At 45.3% G+C, this 22,945-nt stretch overlaps 1 protein-coding gene across 4 annotated transcripts; it reads left to right on the top strand.

Annotated features, from left to right (window-relative positions):
- Positions 1-6,575: 6,575 nt before the first annotated feature.
- On the top strand, positions 6,576-22,418 carry LOC135912329 (uncharacterized). 4 transcript variants are annotated; one of them, XR_010567615.2, is made up of 7 exons: positions 6,576-7,008; positions 9,659-9,786; positions 10,853-11,145; positions 15,291-15,602; positions 16,548-16,627; positions 20,061-20,202; positions 22,249-22,418. XR_010567615.2 is itself a non-coding variant. In XM_065444737.1 (6 exons), exons 1-5 carry the CDS (start codon positions 6,661-6,663, stop codon positions 16,622-16,624), a joined length of 1,122 nt encoding a protein of 373 aa, XP_065300809.1. In that variant the 5' UTR covers positions 6,576-6,660; the 3' UTR covers positions 16,625-16,627; positions 20,061-20,305. The 4 variants fall into 4 exon arrangements, 3 of the variants coding, with proteins under 3 accessions (XP_065300809.1, XP_065300808.1, XP_065300810.1); XM_065444737.1 differs by lacking the exon at positions 22,249-22,418 and having other exon boundaries at positions 9,695-9,786; positions 20,061-20,305; XM_065444736.1 differs by lacking the exon at positions 22,249-22,418 and having other exon boundaries at positions 20,061-20,305.
- Positions 22,419-22,945: the final 527 nt, after the last annotated feature.

The following is a 22,945-nucleotide window of genomic DNA, read 5'->3' as shown; positions in this document are numbered from 1 at the left end:
GGCTGCAGTTCGTAAATTACAATATGTACCGCAATAGAATTCGTAATTTGTCCATTATGACTTTTCATTGATCGCGAATGCGCGCCTCTCCGCAATCTGGATTAACCACTGGTAATATGCTATTTGCCATGAGCGATTTAAAAAATACTTTGTCTTTTCTAAAACACCCTGTATTGAGATCTTACAGCTGCGGAAGTTTCAAAGAGAAAATAAAAGCTTAAAAAATATACGCTAAATACATGGGCGCTTCGTGAAACGCTGCAAGGATGTAAATTATGACACGGACATCAATGAGTATATTTATACTTGTGTTGCTTGCAATGCAAAGCCAATAAAAAGGAACAGGACGGTCAACGTTTATAGATATTCAAAGGATTACCAGCCTAGTGATTTAATCCAAGCAGCCAACTCAAGAATACCGCTTTAAGCGATTTAGTCCAAGCAGCCAACGCAAGAATACTGCTTAAACCGATCCCGTATGACATCCAGCCAATCACGTATGTGACCTGGGTCCTCCCCGCTGAGCTCGACAAGACGATCGCCGAGGTTCTACTGACACGAAGGCGGGGAAGGCAACTTTGCAGCAACCAAGCGAACACTTACAGAGACCCACCGTGAGAACGGCGGATCCGTTGCTTTGCACTGACGCAGACCACAAGGTACAGCTGGAAAGGCCAATAAATATTCTTGCAGAAACCATTGATAATAATTGCCAAACGCAACGTTAGCTTCTTTTAAATGTTCTGGAATTTCACTGAGGATTAAACACGCAGCTAGATGTCCGGACAAATAAGGCAAACAACGCCACCTACTATTTCAATTTAGCGATTAAGATTACCAGCCGCGGTGGTTGTTCACAGGACATGAACAGGCTCGCGTCTGTCCTAGTCGGCTGTATCGCCCACGTTCTTTTGCCGAGACCCAGAAGCACGTTAAAAACCCCAGGTGGTCAATATTCATGCGGGTCACACGGTCCTAGAAATCACCACAGTGTACCACGTTTTGGTATACATCGCAGAGCAGGTAAAATTTACAAGAAAGGTTTCCTGATGCTTTAATATTGAAAAGAGAATTACAGGGTTTTTTAAGATCTCTCCTAAGACGGGAACGGCGAAAGCCTACTCTCCCTCCTGTTATCATTCGCCTCTTTCTCTTTGCCTCTTCTCTTTCTCTTCCTTCTTTTAGTCATTACTGCTCCCTCTTAAGCATTTTCAGTCATTTGTAATCAATTGTAGCCATTACAAGCCTTGTTAGACATGTTGGTCATATCACAATCATTAGTAGTCATTACAAGTAATTTGAGTCGTTATGAGTCATTACTGAGCATTTTAGTCATTTCTAATTAATTGTAGTCATTACAAGTTGTAGTTAGACATATTGGTAATTTTGTAGTTATTATACTAGTCATCTTAAGTCATTTCAGTCAATAATAGTCATTACTGCTCACTACTAAGCATTTTTAGTCATTTGTAATCAATTGTGTTCATTACAAGCCGTCGTTAGACATGTTGGTCATATCATAGTCATCAGTAGCCATTAAAAGTCATTTCAATCAAGTTTATTTTCATTCTGTCAAAGATGCAGAAAGAAGGGCTGTGACAACAAGCTGTTTGTCAGAACAGCTTGACAAGGTCACAGCCCCATAGAAAAAAATCAGTCATTATTAGACATTACTGGTCATTACTAAGCCTTTTTAGTCCCTTCTGATCAATTGTAGTTGTTACCATTCGTCGTTAGCCATATTGGTCATTTCGTAGTCATTAGTAGTCATTAGTAGTCAGTACAAGTCATTTCAGTCATTATCAGTCATCACTGCTTACTAGTAAGCATTTTTAGTCATTTGCAATCAATTGTGGTCATTACAAGCCGTCGTTAGATATATTGGTCATTTCGTAGTCATTAAAAGTGATTAGTAGTCGTTATTAGTCATTACTAGTCATTATTAACCTCTGCCAATCTCTATTAAAACGTTACCATTCACTAAATGGCACTATCAATAATTTTCATTCTTTAATCTGTCCTTAATCTGTCTTCATATGGCAGGATGACGCTTCGGCGGGCACTCCGGCGGTCAGGTCTGCTGACACAAGCTTCACCATGAGGCTCTAAAGGGTTTCGCCTTAATAGATTTATGAAGACGCGAATGGGGTGTAACTAGCTTTGTTGTTATTCAAGCAGAGTACACGCAAGCAGAAGCTTGATGTGGGCGAGTTGGTTTTGCATACTTGAAGAAAAGAGCGCGACGAAGACGCGGACTAAAAAAGGAACATGTACGACGGACAAGCGCCTAGTCCGTCGTACATGTTCCTCTTTTAGTCCGCGTCTTCGTAGCGCTGTTTTCTTCAAGTACATGCAAGCACAGCTTCCAGGGCGTACCTATCGAGACCGACACGGCACTTGTAACACAAAGTCAAATGGTATGGTCTGTTATGAGACTGTTCTTTAGTTCTATTGAAAATTGTAAGAACATATGTCATCTGACCTATTGATGAGCTGGTAATCCTAGCATTCGCTCTCACTTCCAACGTGGGTCAAGTGCCATTGCATGATTGAAGTTTCAGTCAGGGGTTGTTTACACGTCAGTTAGAAAGAAGAGTGCAAAATATTAAATATATTATGTTGTTGTGCGCATACACAAGGCACTGTCTGTTGTACCAGTGTCGGCAAGTTTTGGATAAAGCTCCCAGGACTATGTTTACCTTAATAACGTAGTAAGTGAAAGCATACGGTTCATGTGGCATATTTACTTGGTGTGGCATTATGAGACACTGTTGTTACTGGCGATTTTTATTCCCCATGAGTAACAGTGTGCACATTATTGCGCGCAACTTGTCTTCTCCATTTCAGCCAATTAGTTGCGAGAAGGTCATGGCTTGTGGGTCAGCTAGACCTGGATTTACGTAATGTGACTCCATAGCACATCGGTGTCCTAAGCCTCACTACACACGACAACTTGATTGTACCGTAAGGTATTCGCAGTGTGCCTTTAGTCAGGCCAAAGAAGGAACGCTTTTCGTTTCCTGCTAATGCCTGCAGCGAATGGTTAGCTGCATGGTGTGTTTGCTATAAACTGGCATTCCAACTACTTTATAAATATACAGGACATGGCTGACTGTACAGTTAGACGGCATTTATTAAAACTGTAAACATGAAGATTAATGAGGAAATCCAGAAATCATTGCAGGGCGACGTTGACTATCTTTACGCAGCACCTTGGAATACAATTACGTAACTTCGACACATTCCTTGACATCTATCATAATCTGCTACTGAAGGGGTTATTAAATAAAAAAAATGTGCGTTAACAGTTCAGCGTTTAGAAATGCATGCTATAACATTCTGCTATCTTTAGTTTTGCGACCAAGTATTCAGTTGCGGTGGCTGAAATGACGGTGCACTACCCGCTGAGTATATCAGAGCATTTACAAGTGATAATTGGCGGCAACGAATTTCTCGGGCCAATATATTAGTCACTAACAATTCCAGCGACTTCCTGTATCGAGCTTCAATGCTCACTCAAAAGAAACGTAAAGTTTCTTTCTGAGTATTTTCATATTATGAAGCTTCTTCGCGGATAAAACGCAGTACCACGGGACAGTAGGCTCAATACTCAAACCAATATTTGCCAATTTCGCTAGAGAAAATCTCACTGTATGCAAAATCTAACCCTATACAACAATCAGGCGAGCTTTCTCTACTCTGAAAGAGTACACACAGTCTGTTTGATCGCATCCAAGTATGGGTGTGATCTACGATGATGTAGCGGCCATAATCAAGAAATTCAATTTGAAAACCTTTTTTACAACCTGTGCAAATTATTATCCGAATTTCGCAGTGCTTACTAACTTTTAAAGGTCATCACATGCATTACGTATTCTCATACATAGGAAGGAATGCATTTTTCGCGATCATATTAATGATGGGAACGAGTGAATTGTTACGGAGTGATAGTTCAATGTCTTAGCCGGACATGTTGGAGCGCTTTTTGCGTAGAAGTGCTGCTTTTTGTGAAGCAGCCATGGCAATAGCTATGGGAAACAATATTGACGCTGAAAACATTGCAAAATTTAAAGCGCAACGTGTAAACAGTGAGCGGCGCGCCGAGTTTGGTTGCTGCTATATGATATTTTTATTTTTCCTCTAAATTTGGTTAGAAGTCTTGCAGGAAGTTAGTAAACACAGTAATATGTCACGACCACAGGGGGTTAGTTTCGAGCACCGCACAACTGGAAGCTCAAATCTTTAAAGATATTCCTGCCATAGCAGCACTTTCACGTGGTAGGAAGGGCGATCACCCAATGCTCAGCAAAATGCGAGACAGTGAAAGTACAGAAAATAGACAGAATCAGATATCCGAATATCGTAAGATCTTGCACCACATTCAGCCTTCACTTCCCTGAGCCACTGGGGCAGACAGATCAAATATCTGGCTAAGGAGAATTCGTCCGTCATTCACACACAGCAGCCGCTTCTTTCCAATCCTTCCACATGGCTGTGTGACGTGCCACGAATGCATCATGCGCTGTTAAAAACAGGAACCCTTCCCAGCTGTCACTGAATTGCGAGGCGCTTATCGTACAGATTCTTAAGCACAGATGCTTCAGTCTTTGATGACACGTTAGCATGAATCCACCGAAGACGGCAAATATACGCGTAATTAATAATTAGTCCTTCGTCCATGGCGTGGTACGTTCCGTACGGCACTGCATGCATGCTCGTTTCACGCGTTTTTACGTCTTCCAGTCCCACCTGAATACAACAACAGCCGGGAGGGCACAGTTTAGATAACACATCGGAGGAAAACACGGAGACTAACGGAAACCAGCACACATGAAACCTTTGCCACGGTACGAGACATACAGGCCAGCACACGCATGAGCACACGCCACCTTAACGAAGTCGCCATTGTGCCTCGACAACATGGCCGCTACAGTGAAAAATACCGCGAGGTTTGAACTACACTGTCCTCCTAGCTTGCGGACTGGGTCTCTGTTTTTACTTCATCTGTGATAAGACACTTTAGGAGTCTCGCTGTGGGCGTCCACCTGAACTGGCGTTTGCTTTTTGACATAGCTTGGGAACTTTGCAGTAAATAAACGTAATCATTGCCTGGCTTTAAAATTGTGACCTGTACTGCAAATAAACATTGCAGTGTATAACGCGTCGCAGAAGAAAATAAAGACAATTGTGGCTGTCGCATTATTGGTATGTAGAGTTTAATTACCGCGTGTAAAAGACAGCTTCGATCCACATAGGTTCCAGTATGCAGCCTGGATCGGCATAATGTTTTACTACAATTCACCGTTTGGCTTTCACCCCTCAGAGCCCAACGTTTGAATTTCGCTGCGTCGAGTTTCATATCTCTGAACACTGCAACAAGTGTTAAAAAGGTCCCATTTAAGCATGTTAATTGACTAAACACTGCACTAGTTAATTTTCCTCAGTTAAATTTTTTTCTATAGGAAACAAGCCCTCGACACCCAGAAATAAACACAATTTGCTATAATTTTCCTTGATGTGGAATGGTGTTTTCGCTTTGTGGGCCTAATGACTTTTGGAAACATGAATAACGGAATAAAAGCTGCCCGAGATCTCAGCGACAGCATGCACGTGGTGGCCACGCGTCTCTGGCCATGCGGGTGAAGGACGAGCGCAAAGGTTGCAAAACGTTTGTTATAAAACCTCCATGCAGTACACTGTTGATTCAATGCTGTAAAGCCTGTTCTGAAGATTGCTCGAAGAATAATTTTCTTAAGTTTATTTTGACTTCACACTTACTGTTTTTTCAGACACATCCTGCCACACAATTCCTATGCAAATTGGTTGTATTGAGGGCTACTGCATCGTAGGCACGAGGTTTTTTTCCATCTTAAGCAATGGTTTCATCACCTTCTATGAACAATGCAACACGTGCATCGGTATAATATAATATGTTAGTGCACTGAATCGGGCTGGTTGGTGTATTTCTGACCTCGGAAGGAAGCAGCGTCAAGAACAGGACGCGGTTACGAGAAGAACGAGAGGAGATGAGGCATCACTGTTCTTAGCCCAGCTTCCTTCGGTTTCAGTAGGAAAGTGTAGCCACTTATGCTGTTTTGCAATGTACCATTTCCTCACAACTTGTATTTTCGCTTGGATGCGCTTTCACATGTCTTGTGCCCCGATGTTTCTCATTGTGTACTGTGCTCTTCATGGTGGAATCGTTATTATTTTGACATTGCATTCTCCCATACTGCCATTCTCCCATGCTGTGACTGTACGATATTGGAACACTTTATCGGGGCCTCAGATGTCAACAAGCTGCTTAGCTGCAGTTCTTTTTTTTCCTGGTGTCTATTGTCTAGCTGGCTGTTTGTATGTATGTTCTAGCTGACAGGTGTGATTGGCCACACTGGGCTGTTGAAAAGTGAACCCAACAAAATACCCGCATGCTAAGATGGTTACGTACTTCGTCGTCGTCTTCATAATATGCGAAAAACAGTAAATAATATACGACGGTTGACCAGAAGAGACTGCCATCAGCCATCGGCATTCAGTAACGTGCGGAACGCGCATTTCTCGCATTGCACGTGTTGCACGAGCCAACGGAGCCAGCGTTCGAGACCTTCGGACACGAGGCCGGGAAATTTGTGCCAGAAACCGATTCGTTCGTCTCGTCGCATGCAACCGACTCCGCGTTCCGAGTCAGCGAAGCTAAGCCCTTGCAAGTTCCAGAGCCCGCTTCTTCTTGCCCTTAGCGAACGCGGTGTCAGGATGTCCGTCACCATAGGGGGCCCATTCCCGGGCTTATACCCGGGCACGTTCGACAGGACGCACTGCTCGGATTCGTCCAGTGTGAACCCGAAGGACCTCGGGTATCACTCGCCGATAGATCGAGCTCCCGTGCAGCAACCACCACGTCCGTACTTCATCAAGCTGCAGGAGCAGGAATGGCCCCGGCTTACCGGAACGCCTCACGGCAGCGTCGCTTACGGCCTGATGTCGACAGACTATGGAGTGCCATCGCAGGTACGTCCTGGATTTTTTGTACGTACGGTACGGCACGTATTTTACTGTACTACGTGCTGCCTTAATTGAGGCGTTTGAGGCATTGCGTCTACAACTGCACAGACCTCATAATCGGAGAGACTAGATATTGCTAACTGAAGGCTTCTGAAAAATGTCTCTACTTGGCTCACGCCACATTATGCGCCAGTTTGTCCTTCCCCGTTGTGAGCGTGGTAACATACACATAAATGGAACTCAAGCGTCGCAATCGTTCTGTTACCATGGCAGTAATAGTTATTATGTGGATATGCCTAATCTCCGCGCTTCTATTCCAAACGTTTCTGTGCTCTTATTACCATTTTACCTTTCTAAACTTTATATGAAGGTGTTTTTCAAACGTTGCTAGGCTATTAGTTTTTGCGGGCATGTATACTGATTAATGAATTCTTCGATTTAGAGCACAATTCTTGATAGAAAAGACCAATTTGCAAAGTCACGGAGCCATTTGACGCAAAAAGGACGAGGTTTAGGCAAGTCCCATGTTACCTTCATGGCTTGTCCGCCACACTTGCAGCTTCCGCACGCTGGCGCAAGAATTTCCAGTGATATTCGTAGGAAACAATATGGGGGAGAGTGAATGACCCTGCCAAGGAAACCACTGTTGTCTTGAGCAGGGCGCCTTTGCTGACCAAATGCCCTTGACGAAACCCTGCCTCCCACAGTTTGTCCTGTCCGGCCAATGTTTACTTTGGCGCACTGCTTTATTAGATTCGTTGTTTAAATTGTTTTAATGTTTCAGGTTTTTTAAGAAATCAAAAGCGCTGAAAAATATGCGCCTGATTGCTTTCTGACAAGACCAGTATTGTGGCCATGTACAGCACACTGAAGTTGAAAGTAGTAAGACGGAGCCTTACTGGAGGAGTTCATGTAAAATTACATGGTAACGCAGAAATCTTTATGCTCGGCATGCACTGAAGCATACTTGATGATGATGTTTGTTGATGTGAAGTGAAAAGTTCGGACATACCGACCACAGTAAATTGGCTGTTTAGACGTTCAAGTTAACAACTTGACGCTTTATCAACATGACGCTATCGTCGCAGCTCTTCTGCGTGGGTACACCTGACGTAAGGGGCAATTACCCTTTACAAACATTTCGTATTCAGACAGTTAATCACAGGACGTCCGTTCTCATTTGCCCATAAGGTTGATAGACAGTGTTTAAACAAATTATATAGACAAATTTCATACAGTACATATATGCAAGCCTCTGGGCAGACTTACGGCCTACACATTTCACTGAGTATTGTCTATACAGTATCGACAAGCAATCTTCAGACTGATCTATAGACAGTATAATGACCTATTGTCTTGCAATTTTATCCACTACCGTCTATTGAACGTTGCCGTCTTCGTTTATCCCTCCGCGGTGATACAGTTTTGCGTTGACAGGTCATGCTATGTGGTGAACATGCTATTTGTATTTCAACTGCCACAGCAATCTCAACGAGACCTGCAGCAGAGCGTGCGCGATGCACCATTTTCAGTGAGCGTTCTGCACACACCCTTACCCGTGTGTCTATTCTCCATGATGGCGGAAGCCAAACGTGCGCACATGATTGTCCGAATTGTGCAAAAAGGCCGATCTTGGCCACAGTGCTACGATGGCCAACCGTCAAAGATTTGAAACCTGGAAAGTGTTTCAATCAAACGTTTCACGCCAACCAGCATCAGGCAGCTGCTGTAGTATAGGCGTAATGCTTTCCCTAGGACAAGTGTGACCATATTTGCTACTCTTTCCTTCACGTAATGCTCTGTCACAGGTATTCCACGGACAGGAGAACGCAATACGTAATGAGATGCCTTTCCTGAGTTGAAAGTACCCGGTGCATAGCGTTTAAGGATGGGCCCGCAAGGATACGTTCTCTGTGAACTCTTGCAACTTCCAAGGTGTAATTTTGGAGCGCAGCAGTAAACTTAGTAAACCTTGTGTGTGCTACCTCTATTTAAAGAGTCCCGTTTGCTACTTCCTTTTCATAGAGGCCATATCACGCTGAGACGCGCATGGCGTTCCTGACCGCGAAGGAAACCGGGCATGCCGCGTTCAAGGACACGTATTCAGAAACGCATCTTAAGTTGGCACCCATGCTTGACTTCATCTAAAGGACGCCTGTTGTGAACGGGTCGAAGGAAACGCAATCAGCGTCCTGGGCACGTTGACTACAGACGTCATTTCTGAATATGTGGGGGTTAAGCGTCTTCAACTTTCCCTCTTGAACTGTCAGAGACGCTGCATCCGCAGCACTACTTGGCTGTAACCGCCGCGTCGGGCAGTCCGGCACTGTCGGGGATGGTTGAACCAAGAGGCACACTGACGGAAAGAACTGTTCTAGACACGGCAGCCGTTACGTCGCTTTCGGCAGCTGCAGTACGCGAAAGCGTGACCTTCGAGATAACCTCTATTACTCGAGGGAGCCCTCGTCCGAATACGACATGTAGAAACTACTTGTTGCTTAGAGTTTCTATCACGTAGAAACTACCCGTTGCTAAGAGTTTCTAACTGTGGACCTCAAAATTACACGCAAATTTGTGTAATGAGTTCAGAAGAGATAAGCTTGTTGATGGTGCATGGTGGCTAAAATTAGCGCTGTATCGCTTTTATTCCTTAAAGCGGTACAGACAGCCGATGAATCGTGTTGACTCACAGGCTTACATGTGGACCTACCACGAGCCACGACCCGAGTCGCCACAAGAGCCTGCCATTCCACGCCACGAGGCGGATTCAGTGAACAGCAAATGGTAAGTACATTCGAGTATAGAGCCGCGTTGCGGCTTCGTGTGACTGCTCGGTGTTAAGCGCGAAACACGTGTGTTAACACCGTGTTTCGCGTGTATTAACACACGTGTGTTAACACCATGTTAACAGCCTGCATGCCACGAAATTGGCCGAACCAAGGCATCTGGCAATCTAACAAACACTCTTCCAAAATATTCGTACAGGTCAATCAGCCATCTTTACAATGCGCCGTCCGACGGATTGAATACACCTGATGCAACTGTTATTGCCGCAGAAACACGTTCGTCAGAATGACCGGGTCCTTCGAACAATGCGGTAGTAGTATGGCTGCTTGTACTTCTCAAAACTCTACTAGAAGATATCTCTTCGAATTCCCGGAAAATACATTTGATTCGGATGTAGGCGTACCCTTTAGTCGTAGGTAAAATAGCACGCGGAGCTGTACCACACGAACACATCTTTAGTGTAAGAAACATGTGTCCCAACTGTATTGTTCTCTTCGAAAGTTTCGAAAGCTTGTTGAAAGAGGTTGTTCGTATGACTGGTCGCGCGACGAACCGCATTCCGTAAGTTGACAGCAATATGGAAGATCAGCAGTAAAATGTAGTCATATTAGCACTGCGGTTGTGAAATGTGCAATCACTGAGCAACGACGCGTCTGCAATGTTGCGTGGCTTCCGGGATCTATAGAGAATAAACATGTTAAGCATGGTATAACTGGTGGGCTACGGTTGGGAAATTAGCTGGCCTTACAGTCAAATAGGGTGTTTTCTTATATATTGGTCCAGTCTCTACGCCCTCCAGTATTTTTTTCGTATCCAACGCTGTATGAAAGCAGAAATCTTGTCATCCATCCGGAAATATATATAGTCAAGTCTGCAATGCAAACTAGTGCGCGTTTGTCCTTTTCTCAAAAACCTTTCTTCTACTACTGCCGGGAGAATAACACTACATTGCCTTTCAAGATTTTTCCTCCTGCTAGCGAGCTTCTGTAGAATTAGCTTATTATATAAGAAGTTTATATAATGGAACAATATTTTAACTCGACTCTCGATTCTTCCATGCCAGCTACGCCAGGATGTGCCGCCTGGCGGTCGCCGCTTTGGCTCTGGCCAAGGTTGGGGTCCCGGTAGCCGCGGTAGCCAGAAGTGTTGGTCGCAGTGTCAGGAACGACACGGCAACCGTCAAGGCCGGAAACCTGATGCTTAAGGGCGCCAGTGCCAAAGGACTCGAAAGCAATGTGAGGCCGCACACCACGTCTTCCCCGACCAGTACGACATCTGCTGCTGCTGCCTTAGGAACCAGGGGCAATTCCACGGTCACGGCGCCAAGAGAGGCGGGTCATTACAAGTGCTGCGGAGGTGAGTGACAGAAAAGATTGGATAGCCGACGGCAGAATGCAACCGTATTTCCGTATGTGAACCTTGTGTGTGCTGCAGAGGGTGTATGATCTCTATGGTACAAAAGTGACAAACACGCCAGGAATTTATTCACGAGCTGTAAACCTTACATCCATAATTCATGTTACAGCTAGCGGGTGTCTCATCGTCTAATTTTGCATTTGTACTCGGTCCTTATTTGTAGTGTGCCCGCTTGTATTGCAGAAGGTGTTTGGGTAATAGGCTATGGAAGTGACACCCTATACTGGTTATGCCCGAGGCGGCCCTGCAACACTCGAACCCGCCGCACTCGCAGATGGTTCGGGCTTCTGTGCTTGCACTTCCTATGGAGATGTGTGTGTTAAGCTGCCGTCAAACGTATTGCATATAGGGGGACATGGAGCATAGAGACTTGCCGAGCAAGCACAATATCTCTTCAAGAAATGGCGCACTTGTAGGTCTTAGATAACTCGTGATGAATTTCAATTCTACCTACTATTGCATAGTAAGCTCTCAAACTAAGGTCTTGCCGAGTTAGGGCTCTATGAACGCCGAACGAGAGGCTATATTTAGCTCCGGTTGAATCGTGTGTGACACGGCAACTGCATCTTTCGTGAACGAGACACATGCATTATCGGCTAATGGCTTTCCTCCTCACAACTGCACTAAAGTAAGGCGTGTGGGTTGTACCGATCCTAAGACACAAGCGATAATCTTCGATGCTTTCAGTACGAGAAGTTTTAACAAGCAACCCGTTAAAAAAATGTGGAAGGCCCCATCTCACGCTTGTCGACAGTAATATGCATAGCATTGAACCAATACTTCCGACACAACGCATTGCCACTGCCGAAAAGCCTTTTATATGAGGCGTAAACTGCCCGCTGGACTCGTCTCAATCGAGATTTTCTATGAACACTATGCGCCATGTAGCGACCCCGCCACAAGAACTGCGCACGATATCCGAAATGCATGTCCCGCTGGGGCTTGTGATCACTGAGAAGCGCGTCATCTGGCAGCGGGATTCCTTTCTAGTGGCGCTGCCGAAAAGCGCGCGCCTGGCCTCCGAGACCAGCTCATGAGCGTCGCGCGCCAGTGCGTGCGAAGTTTCAGATTTGTCTATCTTGCCGCACAGGCACACACTCACAGACCCGAATTGTCGACAGGTTCGTTGAAAAGCACCACATACCGAGTGTATTGATGGCACAGCTCGCTAACGCGTTGGCGTGGAAGACGATCATTGAAGAGCGGCAGCTACGCAGTGTACTTGTGGCACAGCTTGCAGAAGCGTGGGACTGCTGTTCTTGGGGAACCCCTGTAAAGCGCGGAATAAATTTCAAAGGTTTCCCATTGGCACATTCGGTCGGAAGAAATCGGCTGGCCGAAATGTCGCTGGGCTTCTCTGACGCTGCACAACCCTCTATCGGCGCCTGCGCGAAGCCCGCGCTCGGCGAATTAAAAGGATCTCTCTTGTCGTAATAGAGCGGCTCATTCGCAGTGGCAATGACCTGGTTACCGATATTGGCACCAAAGGCATTCATTGAAGAGTGGCACAAACACAGTAACCAAGTGTGGAATCAAATAAGTTAATTGAAAAGCAGCATCGACAATGTGGCGCATAGTACTCCATGTAAGCGTGAAAGAGATTCATTGCATAGCGTTCATACCTATGCCACATACTCTGTCCCCCAACCCCAGTGACGAATGTCAGCATCATAGAGGTCCAGTGAAGAACGACACATACACAGTCACATACCTAGTGACTCAAGTCGGTCTGACGCTTGGTTTCGAACGCTGCGTACTCAGCACAGCATCCCGACGCACTACCCTTTTCACCTGAACTACGCAGATGCTAAGGTTTGCGGGAAAACGGTAAGATGCATATATCCATGGATAGACAATTAGTTCCCGGAAAATCAGCGAAGTACTTTAAACCAGAAGGGCTGGCGCTATGGCTTTGGTGTTGCCCTGTTCGCCCCGGCATCAACTTCCAGCTTCGGCGGCCGCCGTTCGATGGGGGCGAAATGCAAAAGCACCCATGTACCGTGCAATGGGCGCACGTTAAAGAACCCCAGGTGGTCTTAAATTATTCCGGAGTCCACACTACAGCGTGCCTCATAATAATGTGGTCGTTCTTGCGCGGAAAACCTGAGAATTGAAGTTTCACTGGATACCATAAGAATGCTAATCACATTAGAGACTAACAATCGATGGATGATTGTACACGTCAAGCAAAAGTTTCCCGGTACATCTATTTAAGATACACGGCTGCGACATTTATTGGTTACCTCTACTAGTGAATGCTATGAGAGTTTTGGACACTGTAACGTATGAACATGTCGAACTGCACTTGATAGGTAGCACAGAGCCCCACATTGCGACGCGTAGAGAGACGCGTTCATGTATTCTCTTTTCGAGCGCCTTTGGATGCACCATCAGATATACTGTGGGCAGCACCTGGTGTAGCCCTAGCATAGTGTGTCGTGCTTGACGCAGCTTACTATGGTTTCCTTTCGCACCTCAACCGCTTCGTCCCGTCGTTCCCCTGGTAGCCTAAATGCCATTGCTATGCGATTTGCGCTTGGTACACAGTCAGTCGTCCATAACTTAACGGGCTGCGGGATAGCAGCTAGTACAACTGTAGGATACTACGTCGTCCGCATATATGCATATAGTTCAAGCTTGATATGCGAATACGAGGCTGTGTATACTGAAACTGACGAAATATGACCTTTTCCTCTGATCCCACTCTTAATAAACATGCGTCGCCGACAGTGTGGGCAAAGGTGCACTCAAAGCACGCTGCCTAAGCAATTGGCCCGCTGACTGGTACGGCGGGCATGTGTTGACGTATGGTGTTTCATGATAAAACGAACCGTAGCTGGACCTCCTGCGTCAAAACCGGTTGTTAAATCGAGTCTTTCGATATAAAGACACTTGTAGCACGAATCATAACCCATGCGAAGAGGCATATAAAGCAGAAAACGCGTAGTGTAGCGTTCCACATGGGATTCAGCGCATGACTTGTCGTACATACAAGCATGCCGCATCCGACAAGTTCTCTACAAGGTTCCAAGAGCCGGCGTTAAGTGGAAGTGTCCCGAATGCGTGACGTATGGAACGCTACGTCGTACCATGGCTCACGCTCAATGGACCACGTCCTGTGCAAAAGACTATAGCTGGTAGTCAGCGTTTGTGTTGTTTGCCTATATACCTATTGCGTTCCCATTCGCACTATGTTCACTTGGGGAACAAGCACTAACTAGGCGAACTTTAGTTAATATTGACCGCGTTTAGCACTGCTCCCGCTTTTTGTAGGAAGCTCGGCAAGATGCAGCAGACTATTGAGGCACGGGACTACCTGCTAACACTACTGACGACTTCCTTAATGACAAAAAAAATATTGCAAGTGCGGATGATATTGCTACATGTTGCACGCCCATTTATTTAAGATTCAGAAGCAGTGCTATAGTTCCGCTTCATACTGAAACGCTCATGCTCGCGAACTGACTGCTTAATTTATCAGCATACTGCCATAGACGGGCGTTGCATGTGCTAATGCATGCATTGTGAGAGGTAACCGAAGTGTTTGTTTTAGTCAAGTTTTCGACCTCAAAAGTAGAGGTTTCAGGTTTTACACAAGAGTGGGTCTTACACGAGTAAATACGGTAGAATCATTGTAAATAATACTGCAAGCGTTCACATCCGCCGTTGTGGTTTAGGGGCAATGGCGTTACGCTGCTAAGAATGAGGTGGCGGGACTGAATTGCGGCCGCGGCGGCCGATGTCAGTAGGGGCAAAATGCAAAAAAAAAAACGCCTTTGTATACTGTGCATTGGATGCACGCCAGCGAACCGAAGGTGGTCGAAGTTACTCCGGACTACCGTACCGCCGCGTTCCTAATTGTAAGACAGTGGTTTTGGCACGCAAAATCCCAGATTTCGTGCTTTCATTTTTTTTTTACTGCACGCATTCCGGTCACCGGTGTAGTTGGAGAAGTATGGGAGAGGCCTTTGACCTGCAGTGGGAGTAACCAGGCTGATGATGATGATGATGATGATGATGATGATGATGATGATTTCGGTCACCACTACGCAGAGCGACCATCATAACTGTTTCCTCCTGCGCAGGTACAGGCCAGTTCTGGAAGGTGGGCCCATCGCAGTGGTCGTCGTTGTTGTCGTCGTCGTGGTCGTCGTCGTGGTCGTCGTCGTCGCTGTCGTCGTCGCAGTCGTCGTCGGTTGTCGTCGTGGCTCGCTACGACCGGCACCACGTGGCAGACGTCGGAGCCCACAGGCTGCAAGGTGCCCGGCGAACCGCTGCTACTCGACGTCGGCGGCCAGACGCCGCAGAGGCAGCGCACAGTCGCGACGACTTCCGCACGCACGCGGATAACGGAGGACGCTGCTGCCTCTGCGGACTCGTCGACTTCGCAGGCACCGGTACTGATCGATTGCTTGCAAATTTGTGCGCCCAAGTTTCAGAGATTACTCGACAGAACATCCATCTCGCGTATTAGATCTCCTTATTGTGACGATTCCTGGCTCGGTATAGTTATGTGTTCGATTTTATATGTTTTGCTTTTTTCAAACTTGCGAATGCCATTTTTCCAGTGCTTCATGTGATTTTTGTGACCCTTTCTTGTTAACAAAAGCCTGATTGTCCCAAATAGTGTTCTGTACTTCCTTCCTAAAGGCCCCCTTGCTGAAACGGTTTCAAAAAAAGAGTATAGCGCAAATTGTTGCAAATGAAGTGTAAAGTCGAAACATTAACCAATTCGAGCACTTTATTCATTTATTTATTTATTGATCGATAGAATGATGGATTGATTGCTGGAATCATGGATTGAATACTCAATTATTCGCTCGCCGATGGATCAACCACTTGAGTGTGGCCAGCGTCCTAGAAGAGCAGCTGCGCTCAGCCAGTCCGTATAGTGGCCACATCCAGATTGAGTTTGACCGCTTGGAGTTATTCAACACGCTCCAACGTTTTTGCACGCCGCAAGCTATCGGAATGTGACGGCCGTGGTCGGGAATACCACGTGGGCAAGCCGAGCACTGATCGGTCTCCCAGCTGCTGTGTTCGGGTACACAGTGGGCACCAAAAATTAGAGAGCATGGCATTACCGTAAGGTTTTAATTTATTCCAGCAACATCATGCGAGGGCTCAGTGCAATACATTGGTCGAACAGGCATGCGTAGGTTGTACCACTTGTTCTAGCCAGCATACCGAATATCAGCATGCCGAAAAACAGTGTTTCTGTTTAGTGAACCTTTAAAGGCAAACCGCAATATAATGTTCGAAGGCTCTCGATGCGATAATCGAATGTAGGTGCGTGGCGGATGGGAAGTTGGCTGACTTTGTTCGGGCCTAAATGTTCGCAGGACGCGATGGTGGTGGCTACCAGCTCCGCGGTAGCTTCCAGCGCAGGGAAGACCGAGTGCGAAGACACGGGCAGTAACAGGTAATATACAACAGCTATATGAGGAGCACCATATCTCGAGAACATGCTCTTGCTATATATTTAAAAGTCACAGAAAAAAACAAACGCCTGGAAACTGCGCGGTAGGCTATCAAAAACGTGGTAGTGACCACTTGGGTTTGCCCAACGAGCACCTAAAGCAAAGTTGACGAGGTGTTTTGCAGTTTGTCGTCACAGGAAACCTGCGACCTTGTGTCCATGAGTAGAAAGCCCATGTCACGTAGTCAACGCGCAGGCTGATAACGAAACACTAGGTTAGCCTAGTTCGTTATAAGGCTATCTCTCTGAGAAAAAAGTAAATATGACTGAATTTTCAGCACACCAAATTGATCTGTTTGAAAGGGCGAGCCTAACTAACTATAGTCTCGCCTAATACAAGTACTTCGCTAAGTCTCGCCATGACGGCTTTGAGCCTCTCCCGTTCTGCTGCTGGACGCGAGCTGGCATAACTTGAAGGATTGAGCCACTAAAAGGCTAAAAGAATGAAATTGTTTGCAGGTTTTTTTCAACGTATGCTTATTCCAAGCGGGATCTCTGAACGTTCATAATTTAAGCTATGACAGCCACATCGGCTGTTACGCGTGAAGTGTTTATTTAAAAGAAACCGCTAAACAAATCTACTTAACGTGAATTGTGACATGGCTTCACAGTATAGCCCAGTGGCCACGGCATGGCGCAGCCTAACTCAAGGATGCAGGCACGATCGGCCGCATTTCAATGGTGGCGAAATGAAAAAAAACACTTGTGGGCACCTAAATTTACGTACAAGTAAGACAAGGCGGTCAAAATTATTCCTGAGTCCCTCACTACGGCATAGCTCATAACCAAGTAGTGGTTTTACCACGTAAGATATCAGTTTTGTATTTAAGGTCACAAAATCATACTAAGGCATCAGCAAATCATAACATCACAACTGCGTCATATTCTAATTGGCGTAAAAGAACCTTATTAATACAACGCAACCTAGCCCAGCCTGACTACGTCGTCCTCTGTTAAAAGAAGAGAAAGAAGAGAACCGAATACATGGTGGGGACAAGCATTGAGAAGTCTATTTTGTAGGTATTGTTTTTTCTAGAGCAAGCCTGATGCAGGACAGTCAATATTGAACTGGTATTGTTCAGCATCCTATGATGTGTAAAGAAAAATTTTATGCATCGGCGTTTTGGCTAGTGTTTCTTATCAGGTATTATATCTTGGCAGGTGCAATTGAATCGTGGTTGGACTGCTCAAGTACAGCTGTGTGCTGGGCGGGTTTGGAACGTATTTAAAAAGCAATTCAGCGCAGGCAGACTAAAACAAGAGGGAGACATTACACTGCGCTGCTTCGCACCGTGAGGTGAACGTCGTCCCCTTATTTTTGCCTGGCTTCTCAAGTAGCCAGCAGGCTTTATCTAAAACGGAGCATTCAAAAGGAGCTTTAGCTTGGGGCCAACTGTGCTGTCAATATTCACAGATACATGTAAAGCGCGTAGGTGCGCATGGCGCAACCATTGGGATCATTTTAATGAGCTCTATCGCATTCCAGAAAGAAAGTTCAATTCTAGCAACTGAGAGAAGCTTAGTTACTATGTAGGACCTGGCTTCCTCTAAAAAAATAGCCGTAATTGATATTTCAATATAATAGAAGCCCAATGTTTACAAATGTCTAACTTTGCACCAGAAAGAGGTATCGCATGCAGTTCTAGAGAATGCATTTGCCATCTCAAACAGACAAGTCTGATTTAGGAATAAAAAGCTCACGTGTAATTCTAACAACCTTTACAGGGGTTTTGCAAAGGTTCTACTTGCAATATTGTGGTTGATGTAATAGCACTGAATAATACGTCCACTTTGTCCCCTTTGAGTGTATTACTGGGTGCAATTTACAGAATTTTGATATATCTTACTTACCTGTCAGTTATACTTGTAAACTGTAAGTTCCTTGGTTTTATTTGGTAATATTAGTAACATTGAACTCCCCCACCCACCTCCAACAGTTATTAAATTCTCACTCTTTACGTGTAGCAAATCTTATGAAAATTCGTGCAGTTGTAGCCGAGAAAATGATTTATTCAACTCACATATGTCAATATAGCAGTTCCCAAGTTAAACCTTCCTCTTAACTACGTTAGTATAAAAATGCACAGCGGTAGTTTTTAAAGAGACTGACAACCAATTTTCATGGCAGTCCTTTTTTTAGAGCAACGGTAAGCTATAAAAAAAAAACGCCTAGCAACTTCAGCGGCAGGCATCACGCCGAAAATTTGACTTCTATGAAAGTACGGCTTGACATCACTTTTTAAGCATACTGCAGCACGCTATGCGTTATGAAAATGACAGCGTGTTCCGTCTTTCATTCAGAATGCGCAGAAGCCCCTCCTCCCCGAGTAATCCCACTAACTACATCTAACTTCACCAAAGGTGTGCGCTACGTGCACTGTAATTAATATATCTTGTTTCGATCCTGCCGAAAACATCTTTCATGTTCGTTTACATTCGCTTGCTTTTTTTTTTCAAAAGTGGGCAACAATTCGCGGCGGCGCCACCTATTCACGGCTTAATCATATTGTTGCCTCATAACTTTTGAGACAGGGCTAATCACTATGTGCGACACAACGGTGGTACCAACGATGAGCGCAGACCACCCGTCAATTCCAATGATGTTCGAAGCGATCAAACCAGCAGTGACTCGGCTATTTTCATTCATGTTTGGTTAAAGAGGAGGTAATGCGTGAACGAAACTTGTGATTGTCCCATTGTCCACATGCATGGACATGGCGCCGTGTACATATATCTATGCTAATTGATACAAAAATTTTGTAAGCTACGGCTTGTCAGTACTACACCCATACCCACTTCTTGGTGAATCCGTGTGGGGGATAGACGAGGCAGAGGTTACAGGTGCCGAGCATTCCGTAAAGACGCTGTGGTCACATGTAGGCCTCCCGATTACGACCACGCCGGCAGCGCCGGAGCTATGCTTAAGGACGTGTGGCAGTGACGGCCGACCTGGAGGCCCAACTAGCACGACCAGCCTGCTGCGTCTCATTGATCTTTTTGTTGTGTTTTAATTGTGCTCTGTTTACTGTTTGCTCATTTACAGCACAGACCACCACATTCGTGTGTTGGGGCATGCGTGCAAACGCGACCGTCAGCAAATCTGCAGCTATAACATCTAATCTGCCCGTATGACACCTGCAGGTTTGGTGCAGGCTGGCAGATTGTGGTTGATGGTTCTTCGAGTGTTAGCCTCGGTGTGCCGTCTGTTGTTTGATATAAAAGCTAGCTAGTGTGGGAATAAACTCGAGCAAAATTTGGGGAAGACATTTGGGGTGAACATGGCGTAGACAAGACAGGAACGTACCGCGGCGACTCTGACCTGCAATTGTCAACTTTGTCAACGTTTACTAGAATGACTCTTCTGGTCCTCCTGCAGGCGAAAACGTGCCCCGAGCCATTCTTGGTGACATGGAAGCTCGCACAATGGACGCATTGTTGTCGGGAGCGTTTGGGCAGCTAGACCGTCCAGACAAGCTTTTTGCTCGGGCAGAGGGCTGGTGGCCACTACTGGACAGAAGGTCACTACACTGAAGCTGCCGAATTGGTGGACTCGATTCTTGATGTTGTTCGCAAGATATATTCGTAATTTGTGTGCTTAAATATTATTGCTTTACCTATGAATCTACTTGGTCTCGTCAATCGGCCTATCAATCTGTGTCTGTTAAGATTATGTGTAATGAACTGTCTCTCTATAGGTCTACCTATCTGGGTATACGAGGCTTTCTTAAACCATACAACATTAAAACAAATCGTCTCTGGCAGATAGCGTAACAGTGCTTGAGCTGGATTACACGATGCGGCAAAAATTACTCCCATGAAAAATCTGAATACGTAATTGACTAATCAGCAAAAACTTAGTAGTTAGCGTTCTTAATTGCTTTGTGGCCCATATTGCAATTTAAGCTGGCGAGTTTGCAGACATATTCACTTGAAGTTAATTCTAAGATCCACACGAGTGGTGAAGATACGCGCCGTGATACTTGTGGTAAATGCCCCTTTATGCACTGAAGCACAAAGGCAACTGGAACGTCCATGTATTTCGACGCACACTTTGGGAATGAATGTGTTGAAACTGGCGTCACAATGATCAATCATTGCAGGTCGCGGGATCGAATCCCGGCCACGGCGGCCGCATTTAGATGGGGGCGAAATGCGAAAACACCCGTGTGCTTAGATTTGAATGCACGTTAAAGAATCCCAGGTGGTCGAAATCTCCGGAGTCCTCCACTATGGCGGGCCTCATACTCAGAAAGTGGCTTTGGCCCGTAAAACCTCAAAATTAAAAAAAAAGATAATTGCAAGCGAATACGCCTTGCAAACTCGCCTCCTGCAATAATCCTTTCAACAATCAGAAAATTCACGTTAATTAATCTTCTATGGATTTGCATTTCACGCGCTCGTACAGTTTGCCTCTGAGTAATGCTGTTCAATTACTAGGAAACACGTGAAGTGTGTAATGTTCGCGTATTTGCGGGCTTCTTTCACACTGGGAAGAACACATTTATGTAGCACGTATTGAGCAACAGAAAGCTGTACGCGAGGTTTGCATGTTGCGATATAAGTTTGACACTTTTAATCTAATTATAGTAATGCAGAAGTTGAATAATTAAGACTGACTATTAGGCGGAATCTCCAAGTGACGGCAAACATTACCTTGGTTCGGTCCAGCTATGTGGCATTTGCATATTTTTAATGTCTGGCTCAAGTTTCGTGAAACACCCTGCCCAACCTTTCAATAAATCGTGAGAATGGCGCGAAAGCGCGAACTTTGATAATAAAGTGGCAACAAGAAAGGAAAACATTACTGACATTCTCTTTCATTAAAAAATACGCCTCCATTCCACCCTGTCAGTGAATCTACGGTGGAGCTGCCGACGAAATGTAGCGTCCGCGACCACGTTTATGCTTCGACGCCGCAGTAGTCGTTGTGCATGTTCTTGGCGTTATCATATTTGCATGTGTAGCGATATGCGCGTTCACGGCAGTAAACCAGGCGTCGCACAGTTGACGTTACTGCCACCTCCGCGACCACGGTGCATGTTAGCGGCGTACATAAGCTGAAACGTACAATGTGAAAACGTACACAAAGTGAAACGTCACAATCTTTTCGAACAGTGTTTGCTGTAACATCAAGTATGGTCGCGGCACACGCTGTGCAACAGACGCTCGTGTTTAGAAAAAGTTTATTTCAACAAGAGACGATACGAACACTGAGTCACAATCACGGCACAATTCCACTAGGATGATAATATATGCAAAGTACGAAGCATTGTATATAGGGCACTTTTTCAAAGTGTCCGAGGCCTCACTCACTAACATGCAACCTCATAGACCCACGGAAATGCCGAGTTACACATAATCACGTTATATAAAATGACGTTCAATATAAACAGTGTACACAATGGTTATGTCCAATGATGTGACAGAGACATTGTATATAATTTTGTAGGGATACTATGAAATTTGTATAAGCAAGAATGATCATGCATACGAGAGCACGCACACATCATGGGCACCTACATTCCATGTACATTAAAGTAATACTTTTGATGGCCTGGCTACAGGAACCAGGCTGGTCGAAAATTAAGCCGCATGCGTCCACCAGCCACCGAGAGGGAACGGCATGACCACTGTCGATGGAACCAGCAGAGCGCCCGCGCATCAAGGACTGATACGCTGTGTGCACGCGGGCACGCATGCCTGCGGAACAGCAGCATACATGCTCTTCATTCTGGTAAACCCTCCGCCTGGCTCAAGTGCGCTATTGAATGAATTCAATTTCTGAAAACAAAATGCGTCATAAAACTTCTAAAGTACGACTTACACAGAACATGCAGGCACTATAGCATCGGAATGTAATTCGAGTATACGCGAAAACATCATTCTGTTGGGCTTATATGCAAGCACAAAGCCTTACAGCTGCAATTCTTTTTTTTTGTGAGCAAAGCTTCGCACACGGACACGGAAAATCCCGACCAAATAGACGCTAACAGCATCGCTGTAAAAAACTAACATAAATGTGAAATGTGCTATTTGCTAGCTGGCCATTAGCAGCTAAGGCAACGATGTAGTCAATGGGCTTTATTGCAAAACAATCAGGACATGGTGTACATTGCGGGTTTGTGTGTCTTCTTATCGTGTGATAGGTTTTACGTCACTGCTTTATTAGGAAAAATGAAAGGAAGCTTTCGGATCAACGGGCTCACGTGCACGGACTTCTACTTAGACAAAGAAAAAATAAAAGATGTGGAGCCTAAGGAA

The sequence above is a fragment of the Dermacentor albipictus genome, chromosome 6, assembly GCF_038994185.2.
Source record: "Dermacentor albipictus isolate Rhodes 1998 colony chromosome 6, USDA_Dalb.pri_finalv2, whole genome shotgun sequence".
NCBI lineage: Eukaryota > Metazoa > Arthropoda > Arachnida > Ixodida > Ixodidae > Dermacentor > Dermacentor albipictus.
The sequence above is the reverse complement of the archived record's forward strand: the minus strand, read 5'-3'. Positions and strand labels throughout refer to the sequence as shown.